At 37.4% G+C, this 15,011-nt stretch overlaps 1 protein-coding gene across 9 annotated transcripts in view; it reads left to right on the forward strand.

The window, feature by feature from the left end:
- gbf1.L (golgi brefeldin A resistant guanine nucleotide exchange factor 1 L homeolog) overlaps nucleotides 1–15,011 on the forward strand; it is a 170,055-nt gene that overhangs the window by 109,355 nt on the left and 45,689 nt on the right. For all 9 annotated transcript variants that reach the window (XM_041568839.1, XM_041568838.1, XM_041568841.1 and 6 more), the window contains 5 exons: nucleotides 3,593–3,727; nucleotides 3,972–4,060; nucleotides 8,692–8,894; nucleotides 10,296–10,419; nucleotides 14,132–14,257. In XM_041568839.1, coding sequence (XP_041424773.1) covers nucleotides 3,593–3,727; nucleotides 3,972–4,060; nucleotides 8,692–8,894; nucleotides 10,296–10,419; nucleotides 14,132–14,257 — 677 coding nt within the window. The remainder of the gene's footprint in view (nucleotides 1–3,592; nucleotides 3,728–3,971; nucleotides 4,061–8,691; nucleotides 8,895–10,295; nucleotides 10,420–14,131; nucleotides 14,258–15,011) is intronic.

Below are 15,011 nucleotides of genomic sequence, written 5' to 3' on the forward strand. Positions count from 1 at the left end.
CAGTAGTTTGGAGCAGAAAGGCATGGGTACCCATTTTAGATTCGGTAGAATGTGTACTTTCCAAAAATATATGGGTTTTGGGGGTAAAACATATATTTCTGTGTTTTTACCCCACAAAAATGCAGTCAATGTGTTGATTTTTCATTAGCTGAAGTTACCCACGGGACTGTTTGTATGCGCTAACTTCATTTTGGGGCCTCTAAATGCCAGATACTTTGGTAAACCTAGGAACAATGGCCACCAAACTGTTTGGAGGAACCCTGGCAATCATATTTAGGGTGCTTTATCTTGGTGCGTAACGATACATGGGCGATATGGTGCTGAGAAGTTGAAGCTTTGAGGCAATTTTCAGATATTTCACCAAAACCGACAATTGTGGGAAAGCCTTGCGACTCAGTAGTTTGGAGCAGAAAGGCATGGGTACCCATTTTAGATTCGGTAGAATGTGTACTTTCCAAAAATATATGGGTTTTGGGGGTAAACATATATTTCTGTGTTTTTACCCCACAAAAATGCAGTCAATGTGTTGATTTTTCATTAGCTGAAGTTACCCACGGGACTGTTTGTATGCGCTAACTTCATTTTGGGGCCTCTAAATGCCAGATACTTTGGTAAACCTATGAACACGGGCCACCAAACTGTTTGGAGGAACCCTGGCAATCATATTTAGGGTGCTTTTTCTTGGTGCATAACGATACATGGGTGATATGGTGCTGAGAAGTTGAAGGTTTGAGGCAATTTTCACATATTTCACCAAAACCGACAATTGTGGGAAAGCTTTGCGACTCAGTAGTTTGGAGCAGAAAGGCATGGGTACCCATTTTAGATTCGGTAGAATGTGTACTTTCCAAAAATATATGGGTTTTGGGGGTAAACATATATTTCTGTGTTTTTACCCCACAAAAATGCAGTCAATGTGTTGATTTTTCATTAGCTGAAGTTACCCACGGGACTGTTTGTATGCGCTAACTTCATTTTGGGGCCTCTAAATGCCAGATACTTTGGTAAACCTATGAACAATGGCCACCAAAATGTTCAGAGGAACCATGGCAATCATATTTAGGGTGCTTTTTCTTAGTGCATAATGATACATGGGTGATATGGTGCTGGGAAGTTGAAGGTTTGAGGCAATTTTCACATATTTCACCAAAACTGACAATTTTGGGAAAGCCTTGCGACTCATTAGTTTGGAGCAGAAAGGCATGGGTACCCATTTTAGATTCGGTAGAATGTGTACTTTCCAAAAATATATGGGTTTGGGGGGTAAACATATATTTCTGTGTTTTTACCCCACAAAAAATGCAGTCAATGTGTTGATTTCTCAGTAGCTGAAGTAAAGTCCTGATCAATTTGGATGTGCTAACTTCATATTGGTGTCTCTAAATGCCAGATACTTTGGTAAGCCTATGCATAATGGGTATCAAACTGTTCAGTGGACCCCTGGCAATCATATTTCAGGTGCTTTTTCTTGGTACCTAATATAGTTTGGGATATGCGGAGCAGCAAAATAAAACCTTTGAAATGATTTTTCAGAATTTTGAATTTTTTTTGAAAAACCGCTATGTTCAGACAAGCTTTTATGTTTGGTAGTTGGGAGTAGAGAGACATAGTTACCCATTTTGTAATCGGCAGAATGTGTACTTTTCAAAAATGTATGGTTTTCTGGGGTAAACCTACGGTTTCAGGAGTTTTTGCCTTGGAATCTAAAGCATGCCGTTTTCTGCCTTAGTGCTTTCAAAATTCGGCAATATACTGCCGGGAGTTTTTGAGGTACAGAAGTCCTAAATCTCCCTAAAACTATACATATCTGGTATTGGCACGTTCGAGAGACATAAATCAGTTGGATTTTCATCCGTAAAATGAAATATTTTTCTGGTATAAATTGATATACGATGAAAAATGGTAATTTTTCATTTTTTTTTGGTATTTAGCACTATAAATTTTTTTGCACAGGTGGAAATACATGAAAACTCAGGCAGATTTAGAAAGCTCAGTTTCTACCGAAAAAAACAATGTATAGTTTTCCTAGGTAAACTATAGGTTTCCCCTCAGAAAATGCCCCTAAAGTGAGAGAGCACAAAATGTTTCAAAAACGGCTGGCATTTCGCGTAACCAAAATGTGAAATTCTGCGGGCACTTAAAGGGTTAAGACAAGTTTTAAAATTTCTGCAAGGCAATGGCAATCTGCATTTTGCACATATTACAAATGAATTCCTCCATAGTGAAAGAGTCTGGGTTCTAAACTGGCATACCTACATTCCAGACTTGTCACCCATTTAAGACATTTGTCACAATTTGAAACAAAAAATATGACAAAGGAGACCCCAAACTATAGAGCAACTTAAAACTCTTACTTTAAACTCCTAACTGTTTGTCTCACAGTTAGAATGTTCTTAAAAGAAGTGCTAATGCAACGCAGTGGGAAACATGCCCCTGTCCAAACCTTTTTGAAACATATTGCTTTCATCATTTCAAAATAAGCATATAAGTTTCAATCTTTGATTTGTTGTATTTGTACTATTTGCAATTTAATAACAAATCATTGCTCTCTACTTATATTTTAAGATGTACGAATATTTTTGGAAACAGGATGGTGTAACTGCTGTGCACATGCCTCAAACCACACAGCCATTTCTGTATGTGGCATAAATATACTAAAGTAAAAAGTACACCAAATATGTGCATGCATTTCACAACGTTTAACTATTTGGAAAGGTAACCTTTGGTTAAGGATGTCTAAACTGAACTCGGGTTTATGGTCTTTGAATCTGTGCCATTCCCTAGTAGGTGTGAGGAAAGCATGTTACTTCTTAGAAGATTTGAGTACAAATGTGTCCATTCGTTTTCTACATTAGCTCCCCACATAAAGAATATAGTATATGTAATTAAAGACAGGGGGCTTATTTATAATTTTGCACCTATTTAACCCATAACAACTAATCAAATATCTTTCATTGTTCAACCTGCAGCTGACTGAAAAAAACAATTTGTTGATATGTGTTACTGCCCTTGTGCAAATATTCCCATTCCCTCTTAAATGAGCCCCACAAATTCTGCCTAGGGGCAGTAACATATAGCAACCAATCAGCAGGTATAATGATTATAAACATACTTTCAATCTCTGTCAAAACTATTTAAAGAAGGAATATGAAATAAAACTGAACGTGATTATGAGGACCTCCCACTCTGGTTTGGAAAGAATTTTATATAAAGATTGAGGCTAAACAGTCTAGTGCTAATTATATACACATACATATATGATTTGAACTAGTTGTCGTTGTCTGTTGTATGGATATCTTACCTTAAAAAATCACATAGTAAATAACAGGCCATTGACATAACTGTGTTGTCACCATAATTGTTTAAGCTGACTTGCTTTCACATACCCCAGATGAGTAACAGAGGTTTTTTGCTTATCGGTAGTAGGTCACATCTGCCCATTGATTTCAACTAACTTTAATTTGTTAGATGTCACTAGCCAAAAAGAAAGTTTTTTTATAAACTGGTGCTCTGTGTGGGGGGAGGGGTCCATTCTTTCCCTTGATTTGCCTATTTAAATAAATGCTTTTACAATTAAGTTTTTCTCCATAAGGTAATGAACACTCAATTGAAGTTAACACATTCACTGTAAATCCAGAGGATGGATCGAGGCCCCCCACGAGTGGCCACTTAATGGCCGATAAAATGAATCTTGGGGTTCAAGAAACAGAGTATAGCAGTGATGCCGGTAAGCAGTGATGCAGAAATGTATTGTAAATGTGTGCCAAGAGAATGTATTTCATTGTTATCTGCCAGGGTAAAAGTATTTCTGTGTTCCTAGTTTTTAGTATTTGCTAACAGTGCTGGCTTTTGGGCAAAGCACAGATGGTGTTTTTGTTGGCCACAAGCACAAGAGGGAAACTATTTTTGACCAAGATTATTAAACCAATCATGCTTACATTTGCCTTTATTATCTTTCATTGTTTTTTTAGCTGAGAAGAAGTCTTTAAAGATGCCCCAGCGCTTCTCCTGCTTTCTTCCTGCTGTTCAAGAACTGAATGACATTAAGAACAAAAAGAAGGTAAGATAATTTAAACATGTAGAAGTACATTGGGATATTTCCCGTGTCTTCAATTTTACTACTCAACTGTCGAAGAGTAGTTGTTTTTGATATGGGCCCTATTTATATGAGACTGACGATTAATATATAATCATAATTACTGACCAAGAAATACTTTTACTTGTATTTTTTTTTATAAAAATGCTAATGTTAATAGCAGAGGCCAGTATTGTCTCCTCAATATGAGGTTAATGAAGGGGTGTCTAAAGTATTTGCTTATTTAAAGCCTAATTAATAGATTGTTAAATGAGGTCTCCCAAAGAGAAAATGTACAATGAGAAAAACAGTGGGGTTAGTACATAATCTTAAGGTACCCCCAAAAAACTGGTGAAGAACATGACCTACTGCTGTATTTGAAGCTTTTGAAGAAGTCAGCAAAGACCTTATGGAAAATACATGGATTGTATTTTTTTTTGTATGTTTTTTCTTATGAGCATATGGTAGCATATTGCTTTGCTTAAAAGAAGGCAGAATTAAGGTACAGGTATGGCATCCCTTATCCAGAAAGAATGCCATCTCCCATAGATTCCATCATAAACTAATAACTCTAATTATGTACGTTAATAATAAAACAGTACCTTGTACTTAATGGTAATTAGAGCCCTAACACCCGGGAGGTTTTTAATGCGTTTAATGCAAGTTTAAGTGCATCCAATAACCTCCGCTAACTGAATCCATTATATTCTGCCTGGTTAAATGAATACATACTGTCATGGGAAAAAAAAAATCAAAATTAATCAGTTAATAGTGTTGCTCCAGCAGAATTCTGCACTGAAATCCATTTCTCAAAAGAGCAAACAGATTTTTTTTATATTCAATTTTGAAATCTGACATGGGGCTAGACATAATGTCAATTTCCCAGCTGCCCCAAGTCATGTGACTTGTGCTCTGATAAACTTCAATCACTCTTTACTGCTGTACTGCAAGTTGGAGTGATATCACCCCCCTCCCTTTCCCCCCCAGCAGCCAAACAAAAGAACAATGGGATGGTAACCAGATAGCAGCTGCCTAACACAAGATAACAACTGCCTGGTAGATCTAAGAACAACACTCAATAGTAAAAACCCATGTCCCACTGAGACACATTCAGTTACATTGAGAAGGAAAAACAGCAGCCTGCCAGAAAGCATTTCTCTCCTAAAGTGCAGGCACAAGTCACATGACCAGGGGCAGCTGGCAAATTGACAAAATGTCTAGCCCCATGTCAGATTTCAAAATTGAATATAAAAAAAATATGTTTGAGAAATAGATTTCAGTGGAGAAGTCTGCTGGAGTAGCACTATTAACTGATGTGTTTTGAAAAAAAAAACATGTTTTCTGGTGACAGGATCCCTTTAAACTCATGATATTCAGAGTTGTGTTTCATTGCAGTTTTTTTAGATGCAACTTGGTGTATTTTGTTGTGCTTGACACATGTTTAAAAGACAGTAGAATTGAATGTATTCGCATTTCACAAAAACATATTTATTTGCATAAAAAAAACATTAAATCCAATCTATGCTTTTTTTCCACTCTCCGCATCCATTTGTATATACATAAAAGAAAGGCCTGTGTGTAATAGCCCTAATGCTAAATGAATCCATATTGGTGACAAAACAATCCTATTGGGTTTATTTAAAGCAAAAGTAATAAAGTTAAAAATCCATTCTATGTCTCTCTAACAATACCTCTACCCTGTACAAAGTTAATTATTTTGACTGCTTTATGCAATAATAATAAATGCTATAGGACGACGATGAACTGTGCCAGACTCTGTTATTCACTAAGCTCCGAATACCCAAAATTCCCCGAAATCCGAAAAATTTGTGATTTTTTTTTTGTTATAATAGGCTTTTAAAAAAAATAACAAATTTTTTGGAATTTATGAAACCCCAAGGGCTAAAAAGCCAGAATATAAAAATACGGCATCTCAAACCTGTCGGTTGCATAAAAGTCAATGGGAACAGTCCCATCGATTTTTGGTTGTGTCAGGGGTTTCGGGCAATTTCACAATGTTTTCGGAGCTGTGGGGTGAAAACTCCGAAAAATTCAGAGTTTTCGGGGTAAATTCACGAAAAATCTGTGATTTAGTACCCAGGCAGCACTTGCTACAATAAATCACAGCTGAGGAAGTAATGCTGCCGATGCACTCTCTCTCCGGGAACCCAAGTGTCAAGAAGAAATGGAGAACTTACATGTGCCTGTAAATCTTTTGTACAGCTGCGGGAACTGACTTCTGGGTTGAGAAGCTTATACGGAGGCACAAGTCATGTAGCCCTATCACTTTTTGAGACAATGGGAAAAAATGGTATTTTTTGCATAAATTACTTTAAACAATAAACATTGTGGAGGGTAGCGTTATTGTTAGAGGGCCATATGATGATTTTAGCATACTTAAGGTACAGTTAGGTCCATGAATCTTTGGACAGAGACAACTTTTTTCTAATTTTGGTTCTGTACATTAACACAATGAATTTTAAATGAAACAACTCAGATGCAGTTTAACTGCAGACTTTCAGATTTAATTCAGTGGGTTGAACAAAAAGATTGCATAAAAATGTATTAAAGGAGAAGGAAAGCTACAGAGGCATTTTATTGCCAATAGATTAGCTGCAATAGTGCAAGCTAGAATGCTATATTTATTCTGTAGAATGTTTTACCATACCTGAGTAAAAAGCTCTAGAAACTCTCTGTTTGTTTAGAATAGGAGCTGCAGTATTAATGTGGTGTGACATCACTTCCTGCCTGAGTCTCTCCCTGCTCTGGGCTCAGATTACAGTAGAGAAGGGAGGGGTGGGGGGAGAGGAGCAAACTGAGCATGCTCTTGCCCAGGGCAATGAGGTTTAAGCTGAAGGCAGGAAGCCTGATACAGAAGCCCATGTGTACACAATAGAAGGAAAGAAATGTGGTGTTTCTTTTGACAGGGGACTCAGAGCAACATTACTTTGGGGGTTTACTGGTATATTTAGATGGACCTTTCTGATAAGGCTTACTTAGTTTTAACCTTTCCTTCTCCTTTAAAACAAAAGGCTTTAATTCCTCACAATCACTTCATTTCAGGGGCTCAAAAGTAATTGGAGAAATTAAAAAACTGAAAATAAAATGTTAATTTCTAATACTTGGTTGAAAACCCTTTGCTGACAATGACAGCCTGAAGTCTTGAACTCATGGACATCACCAGATTCTGGGTTTCCTCCTTATTAATGCTCTGCCAGGCCTTCACTGCAGCAGCTTTCAGTTGCTGTTTGTTTGTGGGCCTTTCTGTCCGAAATTTAGTCTTCAACAAGTGAAATGCATGCTCGATTGGGTTCGGATCTGGTGACAGACTTGGCCATTCAAGAATATTCCACATCTTTGCTTTAATAAACTCCTGGGTTGCTTTGGCTTTATGTTTTGGGTCATTGTTCATCTGTCTTATGAAACGCCTCCCAATCAATTTGACTGCATTTAGCTGGATTTGAGCAGACAGTATGTCTCTGAACACCTCAGAATTCATTCGGCTGTGTCCTGTCCTGTGTCACATCATCGATAAACACTTGTGTCTCAGTGCCACTGGCAGCCATGCACGCCCAAGCCATCACACTGCCTCCACCATGTTTTATAGATGATGTGGTATGCGTTGGATCATGAGCTGTTCCGTGCCTTCTCCATACTTTTTTCTTGCCATCATTCTGGTAGAGGTTAATCTTGGTTTCATCTGTCCAAAGAATGTTTTTCCAGAACTGTGCTGGCTTTTTTAGATGTTTTTTTTTAGCAAAATCCAATCTAGCCTTTCTATTCTTGATGCTTATGAATGGCTTGCACCTTGCAGTGTACTCACTGTATTTACTTTCATTCAGTCTTATCTTTATGGTGGACTTGGATATCAATACACCTACCTCCTGGAGAGTGTTGTTCACTTGTTTGGCTGTTGTGAAGGTGTTTCTTTTCAACATTGGAAATGATTCTGTGATCATCCACCACTGTTGTCTTCTGTAGACGTCCAGGTCTTTTTGTGTTGCTGAGTTCACCAGTGCTTTCTTTCTTTCTCAGGATGTACCAAACTGTAGATTTTGCCACTCCTAATATTGTAACAATTTCTCGGATGGGTTTTTATCTGTTTTTGCACATTAAGCATGTCTTGTTTCACCTGCATGGAGAGCTCCTTTGACCGCATGTTGAAAAATCTTCCACATACAAGCACCCCCTCCCCCCCGAAATCAACTCCAGGGCTGTTATCTGCTTCATTGATAATGACATGAATCGCCCACACCTGCCCATGAAATAGCCTTTGAGTCAATTGTCCAACTGCTTTGAGCCCCTGAAATAAAGTGATTGTGTTGAAAAAATAGCTTTAGTTCCTCACATTTTTGTGCAATCTTTTTGTTCAACCCACTGAATTAAAGCTGAAAGTCTGCAGTTCAACTGCATCTGAGTTGTGTCATTTAAAATTCATTGTGGTAATGTACAGAACCAAAATTAGAAAAAAGTTGTCTCTGTCCAAAGATTTATGGACCATAACCCCAGGTTTCAAGTATTCTGGATAATAGATCCTATACCTGTATAATGAGAAATGTGCACATATTTTCTTCAACATTCGCTCTGTAGCTCATGTGTAATATCACTTTGTGCAGCTTCTTTTAACTGGAACTGAGCAGTTCAACCAGAAACCAAAGAAAGGAGTGCAGTTTCTTCAGGAAAAGGACCTTTTGGCAACTCCAATGGATAACTCAGAGGTAGCCCAGTGGCTCAGAGATAATCCACGGCTGGACAAGAAAATGATTGGAGAGTTTGTGAGTGATCGCAAAAATCTGGACTTACTTGAAAGTTTTGTAGGGTAAGTCTTGTAGCCAAAGATAACTATACCTTTGTTTGGTTAAAAATGTTTAAAGCAATTTATGTATGCAGGTATTATATAGACAGAATAAAAAAACAACAGACCTTATTTATAATTTACACAGATAGAGTTGAATTGTGCATCCCCTTATATAAAAAAAAATGCTTGTTTTGTAATGTTTCTATATAGCATGCCATTAAAGGTAATCATTATGGCACTCTGTATTTATTTCCTCTAATCTATTTGCTTACCTGGTAAAACAAATTTGTTATTAAGTTGCAGGGATAATTTGAAAATGTATATATCATTTATTACCCTGTCCCTGCCTTAGTCCCTCTAAAACCTTGACATAATTTAAATATAAATTACTTTTTGAACTTTATTCAGTATTTCACTTCTTACTTCTATGATTTTACGCCAGTATAGGTTAAGACTGACACATCTAAGACATTTTGAGGTTTTTTTTTCCATTCTGTTGAGTTCATTAGACTTCCCTAAATTATATTATTTTTAATGTAATGTAGCCTTATAGAACATTGTTTTTTTGCAATTGTCAAAGATATACTGTAGTTTTAGTATTCACACTAATAATTAGAACATGAAAATTCACATAAACTGTCCAAGTTCAGTTAGTTGTCCAGACTCACTCACACAGGCCAGACTCAAAAAGTTATCTTCATGTTTAAAGGGGTTGTTCACCTTTGAGTTAACTTCTAGTATGATGGAGAGAGTGATATTCTGAGACAATTGGTTTTAATTTTTCTTTTTATTTGTGGTTTTTCAGTTATTTAGCTTTTTATTTGGCAGCTCTCCAGTTTGCTATTTCAGATAATCTGGTTGCTAGGATCCAAATTATCCTAGCAGCCATGCATTGATCTGAATAACAGACTGGAATATGAATATTGGAGGGTGTGAATAGAAAGATGAGTAATAAAAAGTAGCAATATCAATAAATGTGTAGCCTTATAGAGCATATCTTTTTTAAATGGGGAAAGTTGCTTAGAATTGGCCATTCTGTAGCATACTAAAAATTAACTCAAAGGTGAACCACCCCTTTAAGATTTATGCTAATCTGACAGTCTCTTCACAAATTAAATACATTTTTTAATCCTAGTATTTCTTAACAACATTAAACCTTGTCAACGTTTATATAAAGTTTTCCGTCCTTCATCTCCCTTTCTTTCTTACTCCCCTTTCTCCAGGAGTCTGTATCTATTTTGCACTGAGTTTTATCAGGTGGTTACATTTTTGCTTCTGAGTTACAGAGAGATCCAACATCTTAGATTAACAGGGATTCTGATGGATTTGCTCCTGAGTTCTTTATAGCAACCTATTGTCTTTTTATGAGATTTTAAAAGTTCATATCCCCAATAATCTTTTTATTGGCTTACTACTTTTCAGAACCTTCCATTTCCAAGGCCTGAGAGTTGATGAAGCTTTAAGGCTGTATCTTGAAGCTTTCCGTTTGCCTGGTGAGGCACCTATAATTCATAGGTTACTGGAGGCTTTCACAGAGCACTGGCGAGTAAGTAACTGCTGTGTATCTCCATATGAAATTTAGTGATTGCTAAACCACAATAAGATACACCATACAGCTGCATTTATCAAATCACTGCAAAAAATGAACATTTTAACAGCAAATTAGTTAAGTAGGGTGAATAGCCTTTACTTCTAGCATCTCGATAACGTCCTGTTTTTCGCGCCATTGTATTTTTGTAATTTTGCAATTATTTCCAGCATTCAAAGCTAGCTTTCCAGACAAAAATCAATTGTTTTGTATTATTGCTCTTGCTAGTCAGGCCTTCTCCTATTTATCTTGCAGTCTCTCATTCAAATCTCTGCCTGGTTGCTAGGGTAAACTAAATCCTAGCAGCCGACAGCTGCTAACATTCCAAACTGAAAATCAATATCACTGTATACAATAAGTGAATTTATAGGCAAACTATTCCTTAGCTGCTACAAACAGCTAAGGAATCCACTTGAAACTGTAGTAACTTCAAAGGAAGAATTCCTTAAAGGACATGTCAACCATTTTTATACTTTTTGTATGAATGCAAACGTTACCTCTCCCCAACCCGAACCGCATTGTTAGCGCACGGAAATTCCGCTCCTGTTCCCTGCACCATCGCGTTCTATCTTCATAGATCTAAACTTTTACCCCACGGCCATTTTGTCCATGCTATTCACGTCCTTGATTTATTGCGCATTCGCCGAAAGTCCCGCCCGCCTGACCTCTTCATTGATGTTAACTTTTCAATAAAACTTTATTTAAAAAAAAAATAGCAATCCTCTGAAATTTACAGAAAGCAGTAGTTTTACATTATGTTTAGAGGGCATAACTAATATATTTTTACTGCAATTAAAAACAATTACATATGACATTGTGTAATATAATTGTGCACAAATAAATGAAGAAAGGCAGATTTAATTTAGAAAATCTTCCCTGCCTGAACTTGCAGCACTTACATGGTTATCCTTAGTTTGGAAACGGCAGTGAAGTAGTTAAAGACTTTGGCTCTCTTCCAAGCTCCCTGCAGTCAGCAGCAGAAATATGAGCAAGGAGCTTGGGGAGCAGAGAGTTAACGCTGACAATTCTAAAGTCGCCATAGCAACCACCAATGCTATGGCGAGACTGGTGGATAGCATGGATAGGCGTGTCATCAGAGGTCAGTGTTGCTCCGGCACAAAGTTTTTTTCCGACGCTGATTCCCCGACACTGCGCATGTGCTAAATTGTGAATGAGGAACTGCGCATGTTCAGAACGCCAAGCAACAGCGCTGATTCTGAAGGGAGGGGGGAGAGTGGCAGATCGTGGAGGAAACCTGCAGGACACTTAAATCAACAAAGCTCCTTTGCTGTTAACCTAAAAAGGACTGGAATGCTAGGTATGTGACTAATTCAATTAGGCTTTTTACTGAATAAAATCTTGTTTTAAGGGTTGACATGTCCTTTAAGTGCAGGCATTTTGGGGGCAGGTGGGAAATTGACAAAATGTCTAGCCCCATGTCAGATTTCAAAGTTGAATATAAAAAATCTGTTTGCTCTTTTAAGAAATGGATTTCATTGCAGAATTCTGCTGGAGTAGCACTATTAACTGATGCATTTTGAAAAAAAACATGTTTTTCGATGACAGGATCCCTTTAAGATATTTTTTCTTTTATAGTCACTGTAGTCACTGTTTTTAGCTCCGCAGACCGGAACACACAAGAAATTGCAGTCTGTTTGGAGGATAGTGTGTGATTGTTTAGTACCTATTGGAACCCACACAGTTTTTTGAAAAGTGTACACAAAGCAACATTTTACACTCATGGCTGAAACAAAATTAGAAGAGACAGTGATTACAGTGGTTTTCAGATCTTTGTTTCCATCGTCCGCCTTGACCAAACATCTTTTCAAGGATACTTGTGAACATTATCAAATAGACCTTTATTATTATTATCAAGTATTTGTTAGAGCACCAACCTATTGCGCAGCGCTGCCCATCCCACCTATTTTTAGAAGACTTGGCTGATGGCACACATTTCATTTTCTCTACTGACTTTGTTTTACGAAAGTTTTAACTGCAGATGCTGATTTGGCCTCCCTTTGCTTTGTGTCATTGTACATGGAGTCCTCAAGTTACATACACATGACTTACATGCAACTCATGCTTACATACAGAGGCTATTACAGTAATGTACTGTGGTTTGCTTGGCCTTTATTCACATTTAGCTTTAATAAACTACCTGCCCAAATCCCCTCTGGTATGTGTTGTCTACTGCAGAGTACAGAAAGATAAAAATACATATGCACAGAAAGGTAAAACTAAATACAATCTTAAGACAATCATCTTTCTTTTTGCATTTGATAAGTAAATGTATATGTTTCAACTTACAAACAAATTCAACTTAATAGGGTTGTTCACCTTCCAACACTTTTTTTCAGATAGTTTGTCACAAAAAAAGATTTTTTTCAATTGCGTTCCATTTTTTACTTTTTACCGTTTTTCCAAAATCTAAGTTTAATGTTCCTGTCTCTGGTGTTTGAGTCTGGCAGCTCAGTAATTCAGGTGCAGGTTCTAAACTATTACAATTTTGCAACATTTAGTTGATATATTTTTCAGCAGCATCTTTGGAGTATTAGCAACTATTGTATCAATTCTAACAGCTGCCTTTAATGAAACTCAGTTTACAGGGTCAGCGACCCCACCCTCCCAGAACTGCTTTAGAAGGTGAAAAATGACACTTTACATTTCATATGAGAAAAACAGTCGCACATAAAAAATACAAAGTAATTGGAAAAAGTCTTTATTTCTGGTAATCTATCTAAAACCACCTGAACTGAAAAAAGTGTTGGAAGGTGAACAACCCCTTTAAGAACAAACCTACAGACTCTATCTCGTACTAACCTGGGGACTGCCTTTATATCGATAGGAATGGAATCACTATCTGTGTGTATATGTAGAAGATTTCAGCCAGAAATGCACAGTTTTTCACCTATATGCCTCACCAATGTATCCATGTCCTTCATGTAGTTGTTCACCCTCTTGTTCTGTGCATGTAGTGGTGGTTATGTGAAAGCTAGGCAATAAAAACCAGGGCACAAATTGTCAGATCTAGTGCATAAAGATGTTGCATATCTCAAAGTAGGAGACCTAAGTTTAGGGCTTTAGTGCAACTTATCCTCTTTATGGAAATCTTATATTTATTCCATTACTGCCAAAATGTCTGCAGGCAGATTGCTGATTACTTTCTTCTTTTAAAGGACAAGAAAAGCCCCATTGTGTAATCTATTTTCATATTGTGGCTTTGCCAATATGTCTTTGACAAGTTTTTTTTCCCTTGGCCTGTTACTTAGTTTTTTTCATGTGTCCTTAATGCAGAATTAGACATCACATACGCATGAAAATAAAATATAGAACATTTACACAAGTCAGAGTCTGAAGACTTGTCTGTAAAATGGTGTAGCAGGCTTGGTATCCCCCCCCACACACAGACACACACACACACACACTGCATTCTTCCCCAAAAGGAGCACTGGCCTGGGGGGGGAAAACATACGCACACTGCCTTTTTCCCCAAAAGGAGCACTGGCCTGGGGGAAAAAAGCTTAGTGATTACATTTACTCGGGGGTGTCTAACATATTGGTAACACAATAAATAGGGAATTAAATTTTATTTATATCAGTATAGATGTTCCTAGGGTTTATTGATTACTTTTGAATTCTTGCTAAAATGTACATGTGGCTTCTCTTTTAGAAATCCAATGGAACTCCTTTTGTTAACAGTGATGCCTGCTTTGCTTTGGCTTATGCAGTTATCATGTTGAACACAGACCAACACAATCACAATGTCCGCAAGCAAAATGTGCCAATGACTTTGGAGGTAAAGTTTTCATATATTTTCCTCTAATATTTTTGTTCCATTTTAACATGTCAAAAGTACCAGTCATTACCAATCAGTTTTAAACAATGGCAATTTTGAACAACGATAGCAAATTGCAATTATTGATTTCTATGCAACATTTATATATTAATACTCAGAACACACCAGATCCATAATTTTCCCAACAGGCACAAGACCATAGCCCTCCCTGCACAGTGCCCCCCCACCCATCATTTCATGAAATGCTCAGTATTCAACAAGCGATTGTATCTAAAAGCTTTATGCTATATGCCATTTAAGCGCAAGTGGCCCATGGTCAGATTATTCATTTCAGTATTGCAGAGATTTAATCTCCAGCCTCCGCCAAAGTGGTAGGTAAGAAAGCTTTTCATTGCAGCCACTTCTGCTGTATTCTCCACTCCTCATTGCACATAGTCCCAAGCAATTGCAATAATATTTTCCTATTACATGCTAGTTTGCCAGAGGCTGGAGATGCATTAGGCTAGGGCAGAGGTCCCCAACCTTTTTTATCCGTGAGCCACATTCAAAAATAAAAAGAGTTGGGGAGCCACACAGGCATGGAAAAACGTCCTGGGGTGCCAAATAAGGGATGTAATTGGCTATTGTTGGCCCCTATGTGGACTAGCAGACTATAGGAGGCTCTGATTGGTAGTGCACCTGCTTTTTATGCAACCAAAACTTGCCTCCAAGCCTGGAATTTAAAAATAGGCATCTGCTTTGAGGCCACTGGGAG

The sequence above is a fragment of the Xenopus laevis genome, chromosome 7L, assembly GCF_017654675.1.
Source record: "Xenopus laevis strain J_2021 chromosome 7L, Xenopus_laevis_v10.1, whole genome shotgun sequence".
Taxonomy (NCBI): Eukaryota; Metazoa; Chordata; class Amphibia; order Anura; family Pipidae; genus Xenopus; species Xenopus laevis.